This window comes from Hyla sarda, chromosome 7 (genome assembly GCF_029499605.1).
Source record: "Hyla sarda isolate aHylSar1 chromosome 7, aHylSar1.hap1, whole genome shotgun sequence".
Taxonomy (NCBI): domain Eukaryota; kingdom Metazoa; phylum Chordata; class Amphibia; order Anura; family Hylidae; genus Hyla; species Hyla sarda.
The window spans coordinates 172,525,584-172,549,923 of NC_079195.1; the positions used below are offsets into that span (position 1 = coordinate 172,525,584).

The window sequence follows — 24,340 nt, forward strand, 5'->3', positions numbered from 1 at the left end:
GGAATTTGCTCCTACTCTGGAAAGTTCCTGACATAGACAGAGGTTTCAGCATAAAACCCTGTGGTCAGACAGAAAGGAAATTCAAAAAGAAAAGAACTTCCTCTGTAGTGTACAGCAGCCGACAAGTACTGGAAGGATTAAGATTTTTAAATAGAAGTAATTTACAAATCTGTATAACTTTCTGGCATAAGTTGATTAAAAAAAGATTATTTTCCACCGGAGTACCCCTTTAAGGGGCTATTTAGACTTACCAGGTGCTCTCTCTGGCCGCAAGAGAACTCTTTGCACAGTGGATAGGAAAAACAATTAGTATTGACAATACACATTTGTCTGTGGCCAGAGAGAGCACCTGGTAAGTCTAAATAGCACCTTAAAGGAGTACTCCGGTTGAAAACAATTTTTTTTTAAGCAACTGGTGCCATAAAGTTATGCAGATTTGTAAATTACTTCTAATTAAAAATCTTTATCCTTCCAGCTGCTGAATGCTGCAGAAGATGTTCTTTTATTTTTGAATTTTGTTTCTGTCCGACCACAGTGTTCTCTGCTGACACCTCTGTCCATGTCAGGAACTGTCTAGAGCAGGAGAGGTTTGGTATGGGAATTTGCTCCTACTCTGGAAAGTTCCTGACATAGACAGAGGTTTCAGCATAAAACCCTGTGGTCAGACAGAAAGGAAATTCAAAAAGAAAAGAACTTCCTCTGTAGTGTACAGCAGCCGACAAGTACTGGAAGGATTAAGATTTTTAAATAGAAGTAATTTACAAATCTGTATAACTTTCTGGCATAAGTTGATTAAAAAAAGATTATTTTCCACCGGAGTACCCCTTTAAGGGGCTATTTAGACTTACCAGGTGCTCTCTCTGGCCGCAAGAGAACTCTTTGCACAGTGGATAGGAAAAACAATTAGTATTGACAATACACATTTGTCTGATCGCGGGGTTCCCGCTGCTGGGGACCCCCGGGATCTCGGCTGCAGCACCCAGCTGTCATTACTGCACAGAGCAAACTTGCTCTGTGCGTAATGACGGGTGATACAGGGGCGGGAGCATCGTGATGTCACCGCTCCGCCCCTCATGCTGTCACGGCCCGCCCCCTCAATACAAGTCTATGAGAGGGGCCATGGCGGCTGTCACGCCCCCTCCCATAGACTTGCATTAAGGGGGCGGGCCATGACATCACAAGGGGCGGAGCCGTGATGTAATGATGCTCCGGATCCTGTATCACCCGTCATTATGCACAGAGCGAGTTTGCTCTGTGCAGTAATGACAGCGGGGTGCTTCAGCCAAAATCCCGGGGGTCCCCAGCGGCGGGAGTCCCGCGATCAGACATCTTATCCCCTATCCGTTGGATAGGGGATAAGATGTCTAGGGGCAGAGTACCCCTTTAACTTTCTGGCACCAGTTGATTTAAAAAAGAAAATTTCCACCAGAGTACCCCTTTAAGCTGCTTTCCTTTAGCAAACTACTTGCGGGCTTTTTTATGCTTCATCTTTAGAAGAGGCTTCCTTTTGGGATGACAGTCACAGTTGATTTAAAAAAAAATTCTACCGGAGTACTCCTTTAACCCCTTAACGACCACAGACGTAAATGTACGTCCTGGTTTGGCGGGACTTCCCGCTAGGTGAGTATATACAAAATCACTGATACGGCAAATGTCGATACTATTCATGAAAGGGTTACAATATTACTAGGTTAATATTATCTTTATATCTAGGTGGGTGTTAATACATGGTTTTAAAATGTCAGTTTCGACAACAGAGATCCGGTAGCTTAAATTACATAGGGGCAAATAGTATTAATATACCGGAATGTCAGCGGTATCTTTATCCGCAGGATATAAGTATGTGTAAAAGGTTTTTGGCCTGTAATTAGGGAACGGCAATATATTACCTCATTTTATAGGATATAATGCCAACCTGGTGCAAATAAATATTCATATATTAAAAACCTAGCTATATTATAACAAAGAATATATTTATTATCTATGAATATTATCACATTAGACGCCGACAATTTCTACACATAAAAAAGTAATATGGAAAAAGCGTTTTTTTTCAGGACATATTTAAACCATGATCAGAATCAAAATATATAGCACATAATGAAGAGTACAGTTATTTAATGAACATTTTCTATATATTCATTTAAAACCAAGGGGAGCTAATGTTTTTAAACAAAAAATCCAATAATTTTCTTGGTTTTTTAATGAGCTAAAACGCTGATTAGTGCCCTTGGGGATGTGTTCTATAGGGAACAACTTAAAGGTACTAAAATTGCATTTATGATATTCAAGAGCATGTCTGGACACGCTATGTAAAGTATAGCCATTAATGACATTAGCGCAATGTTTATTTATCCGGCATCTAAATGACTGAATTGTCCGGCCAACATACTGGAGGCCACATTGGCATTCCAATAGGTATATCACATATTCTGTTCCACAGTTCATGTGGGATTTTATTTGGAATACTTCACCTGTGGCCGTGGATTTAAAAGTCTTTGTGCCATGTACCATATTAGAGCAGAATTTACATGAACTCACATTACATCTAAAACAACCTAAAATCATGGGTAAAAATGTATTTTTGCTGCACTGTCTGGAAATGGGTTTAAGTTTACTAGGAGCTAACACATTTTTTAGAGAAATATTTTTGCGAAACGTAATATTAGGTTTATTGGATATTATTGTTTTAATGAATGGGTCAAACATTAGGGTAGACCAATGTTTTTGTAAAATTTGTCAGATTTTTTATGATCAGAACTGTAATTTGTAATGAAATTACTCTTATATGGGGACATTTATCAATGTTTGGTTATGTATTCTTTTTTTAGTAATTTTTTCCTTACTTTTTTTTTGCTTATGTGTGACTTATTTATCAACTGGTTTCAGCCTGTTGATAATTTTCTTTCACGTAAGCAAGTTTTCCTTTTTTACTTTGGTAGTAGCTTTTTCTCCTCCATGTTTGAGCTGGAGTAAATGTAGTAAATTTTTAACCCTGTTGCGACTTTTTTTTTGCGCAGTTGCGACTGTCGCAGTTAATAAATACCTGACTACCCGTAGTCCATTTTACAATTATTACTACGTATTTAATTTTTGGAAAACTTGCTTTTCTCACTTTCCAGTCAAAATGTCGCACGAAAAATCACGTAGTCGCAGTTGCGTCAATTTTGCGACAATTATAGTACAGAAAACCTGACTAAACCCATTGATAAATGTCCATAATAGTGATCATTTACAGTTGTTGTTTTTTTTTAAACTTACGCAGGTTGAGCCACTTTCTGTCTTGCGTTATCAATGAGGGACTTTGGGTAGCCTTTCTTTTTAAACCTGGCTATTTTTCGTTTAAAAACATTAGCTCCCCTTGGTTCAAATGAATATATAGAAAATATTCATTAAATAACTGTACTCTTCATTATGTGCTATATATTTTGATTCTGATCATGGTTTAACCCCTTAAGGACTGAGCCCTTTTTCACCTTAAGGACCAGAGCATTTTTTGAACATCTGACCACTGTCACTTTAAACATTCACAACTCTAAAATGCTTTTACTTATCATTCTGATTCCGAATTTTTTTTTCGTGACATATTCTACTTTAACATAGTGGTAACGTTTTGTGGTAACTTGCATCCTTTCTTGGTGAAAAATCCCCAAATTTGATCAAAAAAATTAAAATTTTGCATTTTTCTAACTTTGAATCTCTCTGCTTGTAAGGAAAATGGATATTCAAAATAATTTTTTTTTTTTGGTTCACATATACAATATGTCTACTTTATGTTTGCATCATAAAATTTATGAGTTTTTACTTTTGGAAGACACCAGAGGGTTTCAAAGTTCAGCATCAATTTTGACATTTTTCACAACATTTTCAAACTCACTATTTTTCAGTGACCAGTTCAGTTTTGAAGTGGATTTGAAGGGTCTTCATATTAGAAATACCCCACAAATGACCCCATTATAAAAACTGCACCCCCCAAAGTATTCAAAATGACATTCAGTAAGTGTTTTAACCCTTTAGGTGTTTCACAGGAATAGAAGCAAAGTGAAGGAGAAGATTCAAAATCTTCATTTTTTACACTTGCATGTTCTTGTAGACCCAATTTTTGCAAGGGGTAAAAAGGAGAAAATTTTACTTGTATTGTAAACCCAATTTCTCTCGAGTAAGGACATACCTCATATGTCCATGTAAAGTGTTCGGCGGGCACAGTAGAGGGCTCAGAAGGGAAGGAGCGACAAATGGTTTTTGGGGGGCATGTCACCTTTAGGAAGCCCCTATGGTGCCAGATCAGCAAAAAAAAAAAACACATGGCATACCATTTTGGAAACTAGACCCCTCAGGAAACGTAACAAGGGGTAAAGTGAACCTTAATACCTTATTTTTTTTACCTAAAATGCTTGGTTTCCCCAAAATTTTAAATTAAAAAAAAAAAAGAGTAATAGCAGAAAATACCCCCAAAATTTGAAGCCCAATTTCTCACGATTCAGAAAACTCCCCATATGGGGGTGAAAAGTGCTCTGCTGACGCACTACAGGTCTCAGAAGAGAAGGAGTCACATTTGGCTTTTTTAAAGCAAATTTTGCTCTGGGGGCATGCCGCATTTAGGAAGCCCCTATGGTGCCAGAACAGCAAAAAAAAAAACACATGGCATACCATTTTGGAAACTAGACCCCTCGGGGAACGTAACAAGGGGTAATGTGAACCTTAATACCCCACAGGTGATTCACGCCTTTTGCATATGTAAAAAAATTAAATAATTTTTTACCTAAAATGCTTGGTTTCCCAAAAATTTTACATTTTTAAAAAGGGCAAAAGCAGAAAATACCCCCCAAAATTTGTAACACAATTTCTCCCGAGTATGGCGATACCCAATATGTGACCCTAAACTGTTGCCTTGAAATACGACAGGGCTCCAAAGTGAGAGCGCCATGCCCATTTGAGGCCTAAATTAGGGATTTGCATAGGGGTGGACATAGGGGTATTCTACGCCAGTGATTCCCAAACAGGGGGCCTCCAGCTGTTGTAAAACTCCCAGCATGCCTGGACAGTCAGTGGCTATCTGGCAATACTGGGAGTAGTTGTTTTGCAACAGCTGGAGGCACTGTTTTGGAAACAGTGCCGTACCAGACGTTTTTCATTTTTATTGGGGAGGGGGGCTGTGTAGGGGTATGTGTATATGTAGTGTTTTTTACTTTTTATTTTATTTTGTGTTAGTGTAGTGTAGTGTTTTTAGGGTACAGTCGCACGGGCGGGGGTTCACAGTAGTTTCTCACTGGCAGTTTGAGCTGTGGCAGAAAATTTGCCGCAGCTCAAACTTGCAGCCGGATACTTACTGTAAACCTCCGCCCATGTGAGTGTACCCTGTACGTTCACATTGGGGGGGGGGGGGGGGATACCTCCAGCTGTGGCAAAACTACAACTCCCAGCATGTACGGTCTATCAGTGCATGCTGGGAGTTGTAGTTTTGCAACAGCTGGAGGCACGCTGGTTGTGAAACACAGAGTTTGGCAACAAACTCAGTGTTTTGCAACCAGTGTGCCTTCAGCTGTTGCAAAAGCTACAACCCCCAGCATGTACGGACAGCGGAAGGGCATTATGGAACTTGTATTTTTGCAGCAGCTGGAGGCATACTACTTTGGCTGGGGATTGTATTTATGCAACAGCTGGAGACACACTGGTTTGCTACTTAACTCAGTATTTCAAAACCAGTGTGCCTCCAGCTGTTGCAAAACTACAACTCTCAGCAGTCACCGACAGCCAACGGGCATGCTGGGAGTTGTAGTTATGCAACCAGCAGATGCACCACTACAACTCCAAGCATGTACTTTAGCTGATTGTGCAAGCTGGGAGTTGTAGTTATACAACAGCTGAAGGTACACTTTTCCATAGAAAAAATGTGCCTCCAGCTGTTGCAAAACTATAAGTCCCAGCATGCCCATAAGGAAATGCTGGGAGTTGTGGTGGTCTGCCTCCTGCTGTTGCATAACTACAGCTCCCAGCATGCCCTTTTTGCATGCTGGGAGCTGTTGCAAAGCAACAGCAGGAGGCTGTCACTCACCTCCAACTGCAGATCCACACCGCCACTGCAGGTCAGTCCCAAAATTTATTTGCACCAGGTTGGCATTATATCCTATAAAATGAGGTAATATATTGCCGTTCCCTAATTACAGGCCAAAAACCTTTTACACATACTTATATCCTGCGGATAAAGATACCGCTGACATTCCGGTATATTAATACTATTTGCCCCTATGTAATTTAAGCTACCGGATCTCTGTTGTCGAAACTGACATTTTAAAACCATGTATTAACACCCACCTAGATATAAAGATAATATTAACCTAGTAATATTGTAACCCTTTCATGAATAGTATCGACATTTGCCGTATCAGTGATTTTGTATATACCTAGCAAGATCGTCTCAGAATTCGTGCGTAAGCCCTTTCATTCACAAAACAGTTACACTTTGCGGCCACAACTTTGTTTATGCGGTGACGTTACTTTCATTCATTAGATACAACTCCATACTAGGCTATGCTGCGGGACATGTTAGATATCTGTCTTGACGTTTTTAAAGTAAACCGGTATTATAATCAGATAATTTCTCTTACAGATGTGATTTCCTATATGTTTATAGCTTTCTATATATATATATATATATATATATATATATATATATATATATATATATATATCTTAGAGAAATATGACCTAAGGTAAGTGCAATATATTTATTGTTGCTAAAGCGGAATGCCTGGAAGGTTTTTATAGAAATCATATCCAGGTCAAATTTTAACAAAGATACATTTATCTTTTTAGTAAGATTTCTATATATGTTTGCATTGTTTTAATATATGTATATTTATTAGATGTCATTCGAAGTACTATATGTCTTTTTTTTGTCTTATATTTTTTACACGCACAGTAACAAGTTACGCCCTCTTTAGTTTGGCGGTCTTTTTATTATGTATAAAAAGATCCCCTCTCTGTAACCCAGTATACATCTGCAAATGAAAAAGGGTACGTAGATACCCGAAACGTGTCTTGCCATAGATGTGCTTGTAAAACTCTTTGTTACAATAAACATGGTTTTGCTATAAGCCAAGGGAAATCTTGAGAAAATCATTCTGCTGTTGGGACAGCGCCATCTTTGGAGTTTTTTTTTCTTTTTCTTCCTCCTATTGTTTCTGGACCCGAAGCCACGGTGTCCAGCTACGCTCCTACGGCCTGCAGTCCCATTGGATACCCCGTTACCTGGGGTGATATGCACAAAAACCAAGAGGTTTAACAGGTGAGAGTCCATCAAAAGACCTTCACCTATATTTCTCTAAATCCGCAGGATTACACGAGGCCCTGCCCTCTTTTCTTTTTTCTTTTTCCCGATCCAAAATATGTCATATCGTACAAAAAAGAAAAGTAATGTGTTTATGGTTTCATATGTGTACATATGTATTGTCAGTATCTAAGTGTTCATAAGTTTAAAGTATCAGTAACAGTAATATAGGGTTAAGTGTTCAGGTACAAATAACCCCTTCATAACAAACTGCTACAACAACCGTTACTACTTTGTTTACATTCTATTGGAATATGTAAGGACATTTGTAAAAAAGCCACATGAACTCTTACAACGGTTTATTACACTGAGAAGGACATTCCAACCAATGCCCCAGGATCTACCAAGGCCCATTAGGCCATTTCTCCAATATCTGCCCTCCAGGATGTTATGCCGAGGATGGCTTTACTTTAGAGGGTGTATTTGTGGTGACCCAGTACAGAATCACTTGTTCTTCTTTATTGCTGTCCATCCTGTGTGGCAGATGCTGCTTCAATGTCCGTCTTGGGCCCACTCTCCTTAGAACTCTCTATAATGCACTAAGTATGCAGTGGTGAACATATGACTTATCTGCCCAATGTGTAGGCTCTAAATTTTCCCCTTATATACTGTAGCCAGAGTTCAGAGTTGAGATTGTTCTTAGGTACAGTTTGGTGAGGAGGGAAGTCTGTCTGTGAGGTGGATCTGAAAGGAGGCCTGAGGCCTTCCAGCAACCATGCATCAACTACAAGTTAACCCCGAAACCCAGGTGAAAGTCAAAGCCTTGCCAGTCTCGGGGATTACTTCAGTCAAGTTAGTCAAGTTCAAGTCCCTAAAGTATAGCATGGGCTGCATACCAGTCAAGTCAATTATTTACAGCACAATCAACTATAAGTCCCAGCAAGCCAATAAGCTTCCCTAAATTCACGCTGCAACTCCTTCACGCTAATCTCAGCTGTAACGGATTATACCATCTTTCCAACCTGGCCTACCTCGGGTGGTGTATAGGTCAACCACACCCTGGCATCACGATAAGGTTAATTACACATAACCCCCAGTCCGACACCACATATTCTATTTATCCATTGCTCCATGCACTGCCTGGGCACCTTGTGTAATAGTTGTATAAGCTGTTGAACTTTACAAGAAGGTGTCTATCATCAGAATAGGCCTAGGAACAACTTGATGCTGACGTATAGTAGCTTAATTGTTTTGGCACTGAACGCTGCACCGCAATTCTAGCACAGGGAACTTAAAGTTTACTTGCACTTCAGGCAAATTAAGTGCTTTTGAGATGAGATATGGTCTGTGGATGCGAGTAGGCCTAAGCTTACCTGCCAAGGTGCCATAGGTGGCCTGAAAGCTGTAAAACATGGCAGTGTCTGATTAGCAGCTGTGCCTGAATGGCCTTAAGTTACAACAGGTATCCTGAGTTGAAAAAATGAAAGAATGGTATGGCAAAGCAAGGCCTAATTATCGTTATGGAAGGACATCAAAGAGCTGGTTAAGAAAATTGTCCTGTATTGTGCTAGTCTGTGTGAATGCTTCACTTCGATGAGATACTGTGTGATACTTGTGATCCTGGAGAGAACATCTTCAGCCCTGTGGGAAGCCATAGTGAGGCTTGCAAAAACAAAGTGAGCCATTCAGTCCTGAATGTTTTTAGGTAGAAGATTGGCTGCCCTCTGGCCAGGCTAGAAATTGGATGAGGACATCTAGAGGTGTTGAGCAATGCTACATAAAGTGGCCGGTGCAACCTTCTAGGGAGGGCATACTGAGGGAAGGTATAGCCTCCCCAAGTACAATGGCACTGTATAATATACAAAAGAAGACAACCACTATTTTGATGGATTAGCGGATCATGATGCTCAGAATTGCTTATTTTAGCATTGTTAGGGTATTATGGCTTAGTTCATCAGCTAAGCCCACCCTTTTCTCCATTCCAGAATCAACTGTGATGGGGTAGGGGCTGGCTTAGTAAATAAACTAAACCAGACAGCCTTCATACACAGATACTCAGAGATGAAGAGAAAGCTCATCAGAACCTGTGTTGGAATATCACAGCTTACAGGACAAGCCCAGAACTTCCAGGACCATGCCATGGACAGTAAAATTGAGCCATCCATGAAGATCTGGAAATTAAATTACAGTATATTAGAAAATGTTTCTTGTATTAGGTAGCCCCTTTGCAAATTCAATTTAATATGTACATGCACAGCTCTAGTCTGTGATAAAGTGAGTAAGCAGTGCTTATGGTATTTTCCTTTAAGAATGATTGCAGAATTGTGATGAAGAACAGTGTTCACAAGGAGGCATTGCCAGCTTGATGGTTACAAATATACAGGGTGGTATAGTAAGCTTTATAGATGCATAACTGTCTTAATGCCACATTCCTCGAATATTGATAACCTTAGCAGTATTCTTTAAAGAGGACCTTTACTTGTCCCAGGAAATGTATGATGCTCCTTTAGTCCATTTCCAGGACCATGCAACATACAGTAAAATCAGCTGACCTGTGCAAAAATGAAATGTAAGAGTATTAACATGTTCTGATTTTTCTTTACATTTTGAATATATTGAGGAACATTTCTTGGCATTGGAAAGCCCCTTTAAGTGTATATGCTAGATCTAGTTTACTCTCTCATCATGTTTGTCTCCTACTGTGCATACAAAACATTTCTGTTGCTATAAATGAACTGTACTGGTAAATCCTGTTGTAAAGAACATGAATCTACTTAATGACTTTACAGTGGAATTATTTAGTTACACATGGATCAAGAAATCTACTAAATAACCCAGGTGCAGAAATGGAGTCAGCTTGACATACATTCATTGTACTGAAAGATGGATGTGACTCCCAAAGCAAGCTATCACAATGACAAATGTTCATCTATGGCTCTTTTCTGCAGGTACTTTGTCCTGAACAAACTTCCTAATCTCAAGTTTTTGGATACCAGAAAAGTGACAAACAAAGAGCGTGAAGTAGCGAGTTCTCGAGGAGCTTTTATGAAAGTTGTAAAGCCAAAGGAAAACAAGGTAATAATTTTTTTAATTTAAAAAATCCATTTATTTACTGTTTAACAATTATAAAAACTAAAAGTCTTTGCTAAAAGAATTCAGGCAGTTTTGTTCTTTAACTGCAATTCACAAAATCTAATATGATTGTGACCTTTAGATCTATCTAGAATAGTATGTATAATATACTATACATAATTATATAATAACATATTATACATAATAGTATTTTGGCACTTACTTTGGATATTTTGTACATAAATTACACGAATTCTGTATACTGCTATAAACTACTACTTCTACTCAAATACTGTACAGTAACCCCCCGACATGCGATGGCCTCTCAGAGGCCATCGCATGTCGATGTCAGCATCGACATACGATGCTTTTATATGTCGGGGCCATCGCATTAACTGCTATCCGACATCGCAAAATGCTTAAGCTGCTGTCGGATAGCAGTTTAAGCATCCCCGGCAGGTTCGCTTCCCTATTCCCGCTGCTCCGGGTCCACTTCGCGATCCTCCGGCGTCTTCCACATCTTCTCCAGGGTCCGGACCTCGCTTTCAGGCGTCGTTATTACGTCACTACGCACGCCGCGCCAGCGCAGCAGCGTAATAACGTCACCAGAAAGCGAGGCCCGGACCCTGGAGAAGATGCGGAAGAAGCCGGAGGATCGCAAAGAAGACACCGGAGCAGCGGGACAGCATCGGGAGCCCCTGGGACAGCATCGGGAGTGGTGAGGACCTGGTCCGGAGCGGCGGGGACAGGTGAGTACAGCTTCCTATACTTTACATTGCACGGATCCCTCAGCATACGATGGATTCGACAAACGATGGGTCGTTTGGAACGAATTACCATCGTATGTTGAGGGACCACTGTACTTTACTTTGTACTATGGTGAATTTATGGCTAGTAAAATATTTTGGTTGAAAACTATAAAAAATCCAAGCATGCTGGAAATAAAGAGGTATATATAGGGTAACAAAAATGTAAACCAATCACCCATTGAATAGGCTGGAATTGATCAGTGCTTAATAAAGTGTGGTTTAGGGATTCCTCGCTTAACCTGCCAGAAATTTTGCTCTGTGAATGGGACAGCAGAATCCCATTGATGTGTATTGGCTATAAATTCATGCAGAATTCCATACAGAATTTCTGGCGTGTGAACATAGCCTTACATTTTTAAAGATATAATTACTATGCTTTCTCAAAAAGTCCTATAGCTGTCTCCCTGTAGACTCTCTATTAAATGTTCTCCTGGCTTCATACCTGCATAACTTTAGACCACTATTGCGATACAAGTCTGCAGTGCTGTTAAATTCTATTAAAGTGTACCTGTCTGCAACAAAAACTTTTTTAATGTAGATAATACCATTATATGTATATTTGCAATATACATTGGTTAAAAATATTTGCATATTTTTGGGTGAAAAAGTGCTATCCCTGCAGCTATTGCCTGTGTGTCTCTTTGATGAGTCCAAATACAGGAAGTGAGGACAGGACAAGCAGGGCTCAGTGCAGGCTCCTGGCTTGTCAATCATCCTGATGTGTGAGCCCTTAGCATGTCACAGAGCCTCAGTGAACAGAGCTCTGCTTGTCCTAAGTGTATAGAGCCCTGCTTGTCCTCAGTGTACAGAGTCCTGCTTGTCCTCAGTGTACAGAGCCCTGCTTGTCCTCAGTGTACAGAGCCCTGCTTGTCCTCAGTGTACAGAGCCCTGCTTGTCCTCAGTGTACAGAGCCCTGCTTTTCCTCAGTGTACAGAGCCCTGCTTTCATCAGTGTACAGAGCCCTGCTTGTCCTCACTGCACAGAGCCCTGCTTGTCCTCACTGCACAGAGCCCTGCTTGTCCTCAGTGAACAGAGCTCTGCTTGTCCTAAGTGTATAGAGCCCTGCTTGTCCTCAGTGTACATATTCCTGCTTGTCCTCAGTGTACAGAGCCCTGCTTGTCCTCAGTGTACAGAGCCCTGCTTGTCCATTCACACTTCCTGTATTTGGACTCCTCATAGAGACACACAGGTAATAGCTGCAGGGGAAAAAATATAAATTTATTTTCACCAATGTATATTACAAATATACATATAATGGTATTATCTACATTATATAAAAAAATTTAGTTTGTTGATGACAGGTACACTTTAACTGATCTTTCCTCTTTTTTCCCATTTGGAAAACTCCTCAAAGGGGTACTCCGGCGCTAAACATCTTATCCACTATCAAAAGGATAGGGGATAAAATGTTAGATCGCGGGGATTCTGCCACTGGGGATCCCCACAATCTCTCCTGCAGCACCCCAGTTTTTCAGCAGCACAGAGCAAGGATCGCTCTTTGGCTGATGACAGGTGGTGCAGGGGAAGGAGATCTTGATGTCACGGCTCAAGTCTATGGGAGGGAACGTGGCGGCCGTCACGCGGGGGCCCCAGCGGCAGGATCCCCGCGATCCAACATCTTATCCCCTATCCTTTTGATAGGGGATAAGATGTTTAGCGCCGGAGTACCCCTTTAATCCCTACATAATCTGTTTTCCATTTTCTTGGTGGATATACATGGTTATGAGTTCATAATTTAATTATCACTTTGGAATGGATCTAGACCAAAATATTGTTTTATGTGAGCTGTGCCAAATGAGTACTTCATCTGAATTTTGTACAAAATGTTCTGGAAGTCTGTTCTTAGCTGTTTTACCTTTGCAGTGTGGGTACTTCTGTGCCCTCCTTCCCTTTCTGGCAGCTGTCACACTTTCCAGTCCAGCTTTCTAATTCTATGAAGCTAATGAGGAGGAATCTTTTCAGCTATCCTGATCCATACACAGGATTGGTGATAACTAGCTGACCCAGCAGTGGGGGTCTGATGACTGGGGCCCCCACTGATTAAAAGAACATAGGTATTTTCTTCTCTCTGTTCATATTCACTTTTCAATGCACAGCCTAACATAGCCAAATACGGCACTCTGTTATGTTTGGAACTCGGCTGTGCTGCTCCATTCGCTGGAGGACAAGGGCCCTCAGTTCTTGTAAATAGTAGCCGTCCAAGTGGTCAGACCCCAGCTATTTGTTACTTATCTTGGGGTATGGCCTAACTTACCCGCCCTCCGGTTTTTGATTGATGTAGATAAACTATATTTTATACTGTAGATAATTTATACTATGTATGGAATTATACTGGTGAGCAATCTGGAACTCGGTTAAAGAAGAACATTTTTCTTATTAATATTTTCAAATTAAAGGTTATTACTAACAATCTCCTGCAAACAACCTCATACCTGGTGGTTAAAGCGGACAAATATCAAGCCTCTGCGCCAGTTTTCTGGCATAAAAAAAATGTGCAAGCTCCACAGTGTTCTCACATGTCCTAGCAGATTTACTATAATGTCTGCTAGCATATTTACTATACTATCTCTTAGTAAATTTGTACCAACTTACTCCAATCCGTAAAGTGCTTGTTTTTAATATATTTAAATATATTTTAATATATAGATTTCTTAGTGCTAGATTTATTTCCCTCCCTTGGATATCTGCTGCAAATTTGCAATAGGGGAGGCCATCAGTATCTAATCAGTGGGAGTGCCAAAACCCAGCACCCCTGCCTATTAGCTGTTAGACAGCTAATGAAGAAATTAATGAAAAACCTGCCATCTTCTGTTCACTTTGTTTCCTCTCTCTCTTCCTGCCCCCTCCCCCCCCCCCCCCAACAGAGATGAAGATCATGTGACACTTTGCCCTGGCTTGCAGTGTCCTTCCTGTGTAAGCCACGCTCCTCTCTTATGTTGCATTTTTCCAACCATGCCTTCTTTCTAATAGCGTCCAACAAAGCCATCCCTCTCTATCATCAATCATGAAGCCATTCCCCTTATGACACCAAGCAGACAGATAATGTCCCCTTTTTACCATTCTCAGCAGTTAGGACTGCTAGAAAATGTAGTTTTAATAGGTTGGTTGTACAGGAGGAAGGAGTAAAGAGAAAATGGAGTAGGGGGCAGAGGATAACAAATTGAAAGCAGTGAATGGTGCATTCCATACTTACCGGATAACCACTTTAAGTATAAATGTAAAGAACAGTATTACATTTCCATTTTATTCTTTGTTAGGGTGGGTTCACACTACGATTTTACTGTACGGGAACCAGATCCAGCTGGGGGGAGTGAAAAATCGGGTGCTCCCGTATCCCAGCCGGACCTGGCCCATATCTAATTAATTTCAATGAGCCGACCGGAGTCAAACTGGGACTCTGGTCAGCTCATTTTTGGCCCGTATCCAGTTTTCTGACCGGACCTAAAACCGTGGAATGCCGTGGTTTTAGGTTCGGTCACAAAACCGGATAAGGGGCAAAAATGAGCCGACTGGAGTCACCGTTTGACATCGGTCAGCTCATTGAAATGAATTAGATACGGGCCGGGTCCGGCTGGGATACGCAATTTGGTTCCCGTTCATTAAAATCGTAGTGTGAACCCATCCTAATGAGAACATGCCACAGCGTCATACCAAAAAATTATTAACTTAGGTGTAACTTACCTGTCAGCAAAAAAGTGTAAAAGGTATAGCCGTCTGTTCTATTGCAGCACAGCTGAATCCATACTGTAGCTTGTGTGGTAAACTTGGGGAATAAAGCCTTGTGGGGTTGTAGGGTAGTTGGGGTGTTGCTGGTCAGTATTATAAAGGGCGCTGTTAACCCTTGTCACTTGTGATGCCAGGGTGAGGGTTAAAACTCTGTATTGATGCTGGTCCATAGCCGCCGCACCTGTGGGATCAACAGCGTTAGTGATACCTGACAGGAACCTCTCTGCGTCTTCGGGGTCGGATGACTTGGGGGCGTAAAGGTTGCTGTAGAAGTCGGAGACGACCCCCACCACCTCCTCCTTGCCCCTCCTCATGTGTCCGGTCTCATCTCGTAGCTCAGTCAGGGGCATGTGGACAGCATGGAGCTTCCTGAAAAAGAAAGAGTTACACTTCTCACCCTTCTTCAGGTTCTCCACCTTGGAACGAAAGACGATTCGCTTGGATTCCTCCTCAAAGTGCCTTTTCAGGCTCTTTTTGGTCTCCCCCAGCTCCTCCCTGATGTCCCAGCCACACTGGAGCAGGTCCTGCAGGGACCGCAGCTCGCGCTGCAGTTTCCTGAAGTCCCACTTCCTCGCAAACGCCTGTTGTCTACCTTTTGCCTGAAAGAAACAACGGAACTCAACTTTAACATATTCCCACCAATCGCTGATGCAGTTAAACAGACATTTGTCATTAAAAAGGTACTCATCCGTAAGTTCCTCCATGGCCTCCCTCTGCTCCTTCAGGGCACAATTCAACTTCAAGGAGCTTGGGCCAGGTGGGAATCCATAGCCCAGAGTCCCCCGAAATCGAATGGCCCTGTGGTCAGAGAAGAAGCAGGGGACCATAGAGTACGACACCTTTCTGACTGCTTTCGAAGTGAAGATGAAGTCTGTCCGAGAACGGAGCGAGCCATCGGGGCGGCTCCACGTGTAGTTTATGGAGCCGTTCCCGATGGACCCAACAACGTCCTGCAAGGATGCCTCTGTCACCATCTCAATCAGCAGCTTAGACGTCACGTCCAGGTTGGTGGATGTGCCAGAACTGCACCCGTCCACCTCAATGGGGCTGTTGAAGTCACCACCCAACACTACTGCCCTAGTGTTGGCGAGCTGAGCCCGCAGGGCCTGGAGAACCTCCAGTCGGACATTCTTCTCAGGGGAGGCATACACGTTGATGAGCCGCACGGGCTCACCCGCCCAGGAACCGTCTGCGACGAGAAGTCTGCCGCCGACGAGCTCCCGGACGGAATCAAGTGCAAAGATACCTCCCCTGATCAGGATGGCCATCCCCGCAGACCCACTGTCACCCCCTCTGTATGGTACCTGGGGGAGGAAGCACAGGAAAATCCTCCGAAGAGTGGGCACCAGCAGCTGGAGGGGGGTTAGGTGCTGCTGGGCCAGGGGAGAAAGGAGGCTGGGTGGGGCGGGGGGCAGGAGAGAGTGCCCGGGCAGGGGAGGATGGGGCAGGGGTGGGCCGGGAAGGATGGGGCAGGGGTGGTCAGGGGAGGGCGGGGCAGGGGTGGGTGGGGGTGGGGTACGGGGGGCAGGGGTGGGACGGGATGGGGCGGGAGGGGCTGGGGATGGGGCAGGAGGGGCAGGGGAAGGGGCGGTATGGGCATTTGAAGGGGCGGAAGGGGCAGGAGGGGCAGGGGAGGGACGGGACGGGGCAGGGGTGGTGGCTTTCGCCTTCTTACCCTCCTTGGTTGGCTTGGCCATCCGTGCTGCTGGCTCCGGAGCTGGGGCTGGCTTCGGTGCTCTCGCTGCCACAGATGCCCATGTTCTCTCCCTCTGGGGGCAGTCCTTGTAGCTGTGGGCCGCCAATCCGCAGAGGTTGCAGGTCTTGCTCTTGTGGCAATCCTTGGTCGTGTGACCTGTCACACGGCAAAACCTGCAGGCATCCTCCTTACAGTCCTTGCCCTCGTGGCCCATCTTGCCACATCTCCTGCAGGTCTGCGGCATGTCCGGGTAGAAGATAAGTCCTGTGGAGTTGCCCAAGGAGAATGACAGTGGCTGTAGTCCATCTGGAGATGCAAGGTTCTTGATCAGTCTGACGACCACAGACCACTTGCAGGTCCAGTATCCGAGGGAGTTCAGGATGCGGGTGGGCTCCCTCACCACGGTGCAGAAGCGCTTCAGGGAGGTCGAGATGTCCGTGCTTGGGGTGTGTGGGTTCCGCATTAAGACCGACACCTGCCTCTCCTCTCATTGAATAGGGCAGTTGCCCACAAAGCGAGAGAAAGGGGATTCAGGACTCGCCGCTTTCACCGCCTCCCAGTATCTTCTACAGGTCCCAATGGTGGCAAAGGTGATATAGAAGATTCCGTACATGAACATTGCTATTCCAAGGGTATCCGCCGTGGGGAAGCCTTGATCCGCCAGCATCTGCTTGCAGAACACGTCGTGGGACATGTCCGGCACCCTTCCGTCCACAGGCTTCAGCTTCAAGGCAACAGTCTGCCTCATCCAGGGCTCCAGGGTTGGAGCTTCAAGGTTGGGGATTCTGCCGCCCTTCTGCCTTGCTGTGGCTGTGGCTGGACCTCGAGGCTTTGCCCTGCAGCCTCCTGGGTGGACTTGCTGGTTGAGGCCATGGCTTCTTCCAGCAGGCTCTTTTCCGCTTCCTTTCTTGCGGAAAGGCTTCACAAAGTCTTCTTTCCCGGGTGGGAGGAGCTATGCAGAGACGGTCACGGTGGGAGGAGCTATGCAAATCCTTCTCGAGAGGCAGCGAGTTTCTTCGAAAAGCAGACAGCTGTTTCGGGGTTTATTGAAAGAGCTTTATTGTCCGTTCAGTCATTACAAGTCATACAATAAATTACAATCACACAAAGCATGACAGTACAATACACAGCAAAGGTTCCCTAAGCTATACATCGCACATCATGCTACTCTAACACTCCGCTCAAGCACAAGATATCGAATAACAAAACAATACAATCTGTGATCGGGGTAGGGGCGTGGGCGATTATGTGGGGGTGGGAAGGGGGGCAGACAGCTGTTTCGGGTTTATTGAAAGAGTTTTTTGTCCGTTCAGTCATTACAAGTCATACAATAAATTACAATCACACAAAGCATGACAGATATCGAAGAGCACCCATCTCTTTCCTTCTGGGGAGAGAGAGTTCTGGCTTGGCATTAATCCTGATTAACTTTTTATATTCCGTAACTGGAACTAAGCTGATACCAGGGAACATCGCCTGAAAAGGTGATGTAATGAGCTGATTTGGATATTCCCCTACCCAGAATGCCTGCTGAGTGCTTAGTGGCCCTTGAAAGCTCCGTCACACCAGGAGTGGTGAACTCTCCCTGAGTTAAATACTCATCCCGTTTAGTTGGTCTAAGGCCCCTCATCTCAGCCAATCCAGATTACCCTGCTCTGTACTGACGAGGGGCAAGTACCCCGAGACAGCTGTCTGAAGATGGGTGCTCTTTCCTTCTGGGGAGAGAGAGAGTTCTGGCTTGGCATTAATCCCGATTATATTCCCCTACCCAGAATGCCTGCGGAGTGCTTAGTGACCCTTGAAAGCTCCGTCACACCAGGAGTGGTGAACTCTCCCTGAGTTAAATACTCATCCCGTTTATCTATATATATACATATATGTATGTGTGTGTGTTTTGCCAGAGTACTTCTTTAAATTGAGGTTGTAAGTAACTCTACTATGATTCCCTAGCTAACAGTGTAGGAGTCATGATTGTAAAGAAAACACACTGTTATTTATCCATCTATTACCAATTAATAAATAATGTAAGTATGTGTTAAATTAACCACAATTCTTAAATAGAGTTATATAATAAAGTTGGTGTTTTTCTTTCAAAGTAGAGTAAGGTGCCACAAATATTTGTGTTTACACCAAAGCGGCAAGAGAGGTTGTTTTTTTAATATCACAAATAATAATTATGTAAAGCTATGTTTTCAGACGGGGTCAGCGGCTGATGGAAGGGTAGGTATAATGAGATGTTTTGTTTTGCTTTCACGTTGATTTCTGTTGGTACATTTTCCAACAGCAGGCAGGGGGCCATCAATACGGTAGAAAATACACCACAATTAGTGCTTGCTCTCATGTTAATTTCTGTACGGATCCCTGTAATTGTCACTAATGGCAATTAGACAGCAAAAGGCTGCAAAGACATTTGCATTGTTCCCTTGTGCACTGTTGAGACAAGGCAATATGTTTTAACACTTTGTGCACTGTGGTAGATTGTAATGGACTGGATAGAGTTAATGGTCATTACTGTATTGTGTGTAAACCTATAAAATACTAATTTGTCTTTAGTTTTTCAACCATTATGTTGTAAGACAACAAATACATAGTTTAGCTAGTAAAACTACATTTAGGCCCTTAATATTGATTGTTTGTGTCTTTGGCACTATTGTGTTATTCTGCAAGTCAGCAAATCTTAAAGGGCTGCCGCAAAAGTCACTTATGTAAAGGGCCTATTAAATGTGTTGTAAATGTCAACTGTGCAGTTCAGTTGCTGAAATCCACACCAATTGCAAAAATGGCATATCATTAATGGTAAGGGTCTGGACATGTACAGTTTCTATTGAAATGGGCTGAAGTTCTAAAACTTTCTACTGCATGGCTGACACAGGCCTGTTGTCAGAAATGTTTGGATACCCGACTAATCGGACATTTATGTTTTAGGATATTCCGATTTGGATATAGCAATTAACAATTAAAGAAATTATGCTTGTGACATGTCCTTATGTCCTTGTTTATTCTGTACATTTTGGGTAGCAATGAAGCATAATTTCAGCACATGAGACCACACAGTGCATAGGAAGAATAATAATTTACACAGTAAAAAGTATAACATACTGTAGATTTACAGGACTAAAAATTAACTTAAAGGGGTATTCAGGCGCTAAGACATCTTATCCACCAATCCAAAGGATAGGGGATAAGATGCCTGATCGCGGGGGTCCCGGCGCTGGGGACCCCCGTGATCTTCCATGCCGCACCCCGTTAGAATCAGCCCCCAGAGCGAGCACGCTTTAGATAGGGAATAGGATGTCTTAGCGCCAGAGTACCCCTTTAATGCTTTTCTTTTTTTCTATATGCATCTCAACATTGCTTTGGATTTACATTCAAGCCTCCGGTTTGTCGGAAAGAACATGTTCAGTCAAATGTACATGTTTCTCTGCTAGCAAATGGGTCAGTAAAGTCATTAGTGACTGCAGACTTGTCCTGGCGGCAGGTATTTCCCTTCTATATGGACTGAAGTGATGAGTCTACAATGAATAGGTCACTGATTGACATCTACACGCCCCTTCTCTGTCAGAAGCTACTGAGCTATGTTAGCTCCTCACATCCACTTTAATTACCAGCTATTGCTTAAGTACCCCTCTGATTAAACATAGTTACATCTGTCATTAGGACGGGTTGGTCTGTCAGAATGATTGAGTCATTCACCTGTGCTCAAGTGAGGATATTCATAAAACTTGCAATAAAGTCTGGAGTAAAAAAAAATCAAAGCTACGGAATGAATTACTGCGCTTTCCAGCTGTGTCTCTCTATGCAGTGGAATGTTGAGTACTCCAGATGGCCCAGTGGCTGGCTCACAATGAATAATGTGCCAAGCGCTAGAAAGGCACAGTCTTATTTACTGGCCCTGATCTGAAATGCCTGAAAATCTAATTATACCCAGGTTTTTAAAGGGGTACTCTGGTGGAAAACATTTTTTTAAATCAACTGGTGCCAGAAAGCTAAACAGATTCGTTTGACTTTGTTAAAAAAAAATCTTTACCCTTCCAGTACTTTTTAGCAGCTACAGAGGAAATTATTTTCTTTTTAAATTTATTTTTATCTTGTCCACAGTGCTCTCTGCTGACACCTCTGTCAGTGTCAGGAACTGTCCAGAGCAGCATAGATTTGCAATGGGGATTTTCTCCTGCTCTGGACAGTTCCTGATACGGGCATCAGGTGTCAGCAGAGAGCACTGTGGACAAGACAAAAAAGAAATTCAAAAAGAAAATAATTTCGTCTGTAGCATACAGCTGCTAAAAAGTACTGGAAGGGTAAAGATTTTTTTAATAGAAGTAATTTACAAATCTGTTCAACTTTCTGGCACCAGTGGATTTAAAAGAAAATGTTTTCCACTGGAGTACCCCTTTAACTGGTCGTATCCCAGGGCACCAGACAAAGTCTGGCATATTTAGTACATTATTAGGCTACACTTTCCCCAAAACATTGATTATAGTACAACAATCAACATTAACACAAAGAGACTTTCTATAGAAAGAACTAATTTCCAAAAATCATAAAAGCAGGATTTCTCTATTACCTTAGCACTTAATATCTAGGGCAGAGTTAGGCAACATTAATGAGTTTGAGATATAATGTAGAAATACAGGACAAACGTACTAAATGGGCTATCAGGATAAATATGTCCTGTTTTTACACAGAAGAGAAGCGACCATGTTTTGTTTACTTGTATTCCCAAAAAAAAGGAACAAAGATACATTATATCTGCCGCATATATACAGTGGGACAAAAAAGTATTTAGTCAGCCACCAATTGTGCAAGTTCTCCCATTTAAAAACACAAGAGAAACCTGCAATTTTCATCATAGGTATACCTCAACTATGAGAGACATAATGAGAAAAAAAAATCCATAAAATCACATTGTCTGAATTCTAAAGAATTTATTTGCAAACTATGGTGGAAAATAAGTATTTGGTCACCTACAAACAAGCAAGATTTCTGGCTCTCACAGACCTGTTACTTCTTCTTTAAGAGTCTCCTTTGTCCTCCACTCGTTACCTGTATTAATGGCACCTGTTTGAACTTGTTATCAGTATAAAAGACACCTGTCCACAACCTCAAACAGTCACACTCCAAACTCCACTATGGCCAAGACCAAGGAGCTGTCGAAGGACACCATAAACAAAATTGTATACCTGCACCAGGCTGGGAAGACTGAATCTGCAATAGGCAAGCAGCTTGGTATGAAGAAAACAACTGTGGGAACAACTATTAGAAAATGGAAGACATACAAGACCACTGATAATCTCCCTCGATCTGGGGCTCAATTCAAGATCTCACCTCGTGGTGTCAAAATGATCACAAGAACGGTGAGCAAAATTCCCAGAACCACACGGGGTGCCAAGTGAATGACCTGCAGAGAGCTGGGACCAAAGTAACAATGGCTACCATCAGCAACACACTAGGCTGCCAGGGACTCAAATCATAGAGAGCCAGATGTGTCCCCCTGCTTAAGCCAGTACATGTCCGGGCCCATCTGAGGTTTGCTAGAGAGCATTTGGAAGATCCAGAAGAGTATTGGGAGAATGTCATATGGTCATATGAAACCAAAGTAGAACTTTTTGGTAAAAACTCAACTTGTCATGTTTAAAAGAGAAAGAATGCTGAGTTGCATCCAAAGAACACCATACCTACTGTGAAGCATGGGGGTGGAAACATAATGCTTTGCGTCTGTTCAGCAAAGGGACCAGGCTGACCGAATGATTGACTGGGGCCATGTATCGTGAGATTTTGAGTGAAAACCTCCTTCCATCAACAGGGGCATTGAAGATGAAACATGGCTGGGTCATTCAGCATGACAATTATCCCAAAGACACCACCCTGGCAACTAAGGAGTGGCATTGTAAGAAGCATTTCAAGGTCCTGGAGTAGCCTAGCCAGTCTCCAGATCTCAACCCCATAGAAAACCTTTGGAGGGAGTTGAAAGTCTGTGTTGCCCAGCGACAGCCCCAAAACATCACTGCTCTAGAGGAGATCTGCATGAAGGAATGGGCCAAAATACTAGCAACAGTGTGTGAAAACCTTGTGAAGACTCACAGAAAACGTTTGACCTCTGTTATTACCAACAAAGGGTATATAACAATGTATTGAGATTAATTTTTGTTATTGATCAAATACTTATTTTCCAACATAATTTGCAAATTAATTCTTTAAAAAAATCAGACAATGTGATTTTATGGATTTTTTTTTCTCATTATGTCTTTCATAGTTGACATATACATATGATGAAAATTACAGGCCTCTCATCTTTTTAAGTTGGAGAACTTACACAATTGGTGGCTGACTAAATACTTTGTACATCTGTACATCTTATGACAGAAGAACTCATTCATTGGTGCAGCAGAGGGAGAGAAATGTCATTGGGTTGTAAATGGACCCCAGGGAGACTTTATAGTTGAAATAAAGCTGGTTATAGTTGTATACTATCTGCCCTCATATTTGTCTTCCAAAATTACTGATAGAGACCACTTAAACCTGTTAATCTCCCTTTTTAGAGTGCGTTCACACTGAGTAATTCAAGAGGAATTTACTTGAGTAATTCCTCTTGAATTCTCCGCTTAGAAATAATTTATATCTGTTTTGCCATTGACTTGTATTTACTCTGCACTGTTCACACTGTGTAAATTCTGCTTCAGTTCAGCTCTGTTCATTCTTCTTGTGGAATACGCGAGCAGAATTTATTGAAGTTAATGGTAAAACATTTCTGCTCTAAATCGTTTTTGTGCGGAATTTGCGTGAAATATGCAGGAATTTCCACGCTAAAATAAATAAAAATAAAAAGGGAAATTGTAATTGGTGGTTGTAGTCCAGCAAAAAATAAATTCACGCAAATTTCGCATAAATTTTGCGCAAATTTCAAGTGAATTTTGTGCAGAAAAAAAACGTAAATTCCGCAGCCGAATTTTTACGGGAGGATTTCTCTCCAATTCCTCATTGTGAACACAGCCTTATCATGGTACAAAAGACTGTCTCAGACACTGACAGATCTATGAAAAGTCAGATCTGATGTGTTGGATCTGATGAGTTGGACTTCTTTTGGTCATTGTGAAATGCAGTTGAAGCTGTTTGTGCCAAGCAACATATTTGCACCTTACTACAGGTGAAACTCAAAAAATTTGTGCAAAGTTCATTTCTTTCAGTAATGCAACTTACAATGTAAGGCTCATTACATGCAAAGCAAGATAGTGCAAGCCCTGATTTGTAATACTTGTGATGATAGTGGCTTACAGCTCGTGAACCCCCCCCCCCCCCCCCAAATTACTTTGATTTGGGGAGCCGTGTAATCTGCTGGTGTTATTTCACTGTGCTTCATTAAAGGGGTATTCCAGGAAAAAACTTTTTTTCATATATCAACTGGCTCCAGAAAGTTAAACAGATTTGTAAATTACTTCTATTAGAAAATCTTAATCCTTTCAGTACTTATGAGCTTCTGAAGTTAAGGTTGTTCTTTTCTGACTGTGTCCTCTGATGACACGTATTCTCGGGAAACGCACAGTTTAGAAGAGGTTTGCTATGGGGATTTGCTTCTAAACTGGGCGTTTCCCGAGACACGTGTCATCAGAGAGAACTTAGACAGAAAAGAACAACCTTAACTTCAGAAGCTCATAAATACTGAAAGGATTAAGATTTTTTAATAGAAGTAGAACCTCTATAAGATCTACCAGTAGATCCAGATCTACTAATTGGTTACTCGGGTAAAAGGGTATTGCTGACTTGTCTGTT

At 42.2% G+C, this 24,340-nt stretch overlaps 1 protein-coding gene across 1 annotated transcript in view; it reads left to right on the top strand.

The window, feature by feature from the left end:
- The window catches only part of LOC130283185 (leucine-rich melanocyte differentiation-associated protein-like), a 512,903-nt gene that overhangs the window by 176,514 nt on the left and 312,049 nt on the right, over positions 1-24,340 (top strand). Inside the window, exon 6 of the mRNA XM_056532387.1 lies at positions 10,219-10,345. Coding sequence (XP_056388362.1) covers positions 10,219-10,345 — 127 coding nt within the window. The remainder of the gene's footprint in view (positions 1-10,218; positions 10,346-24,340) is intronic.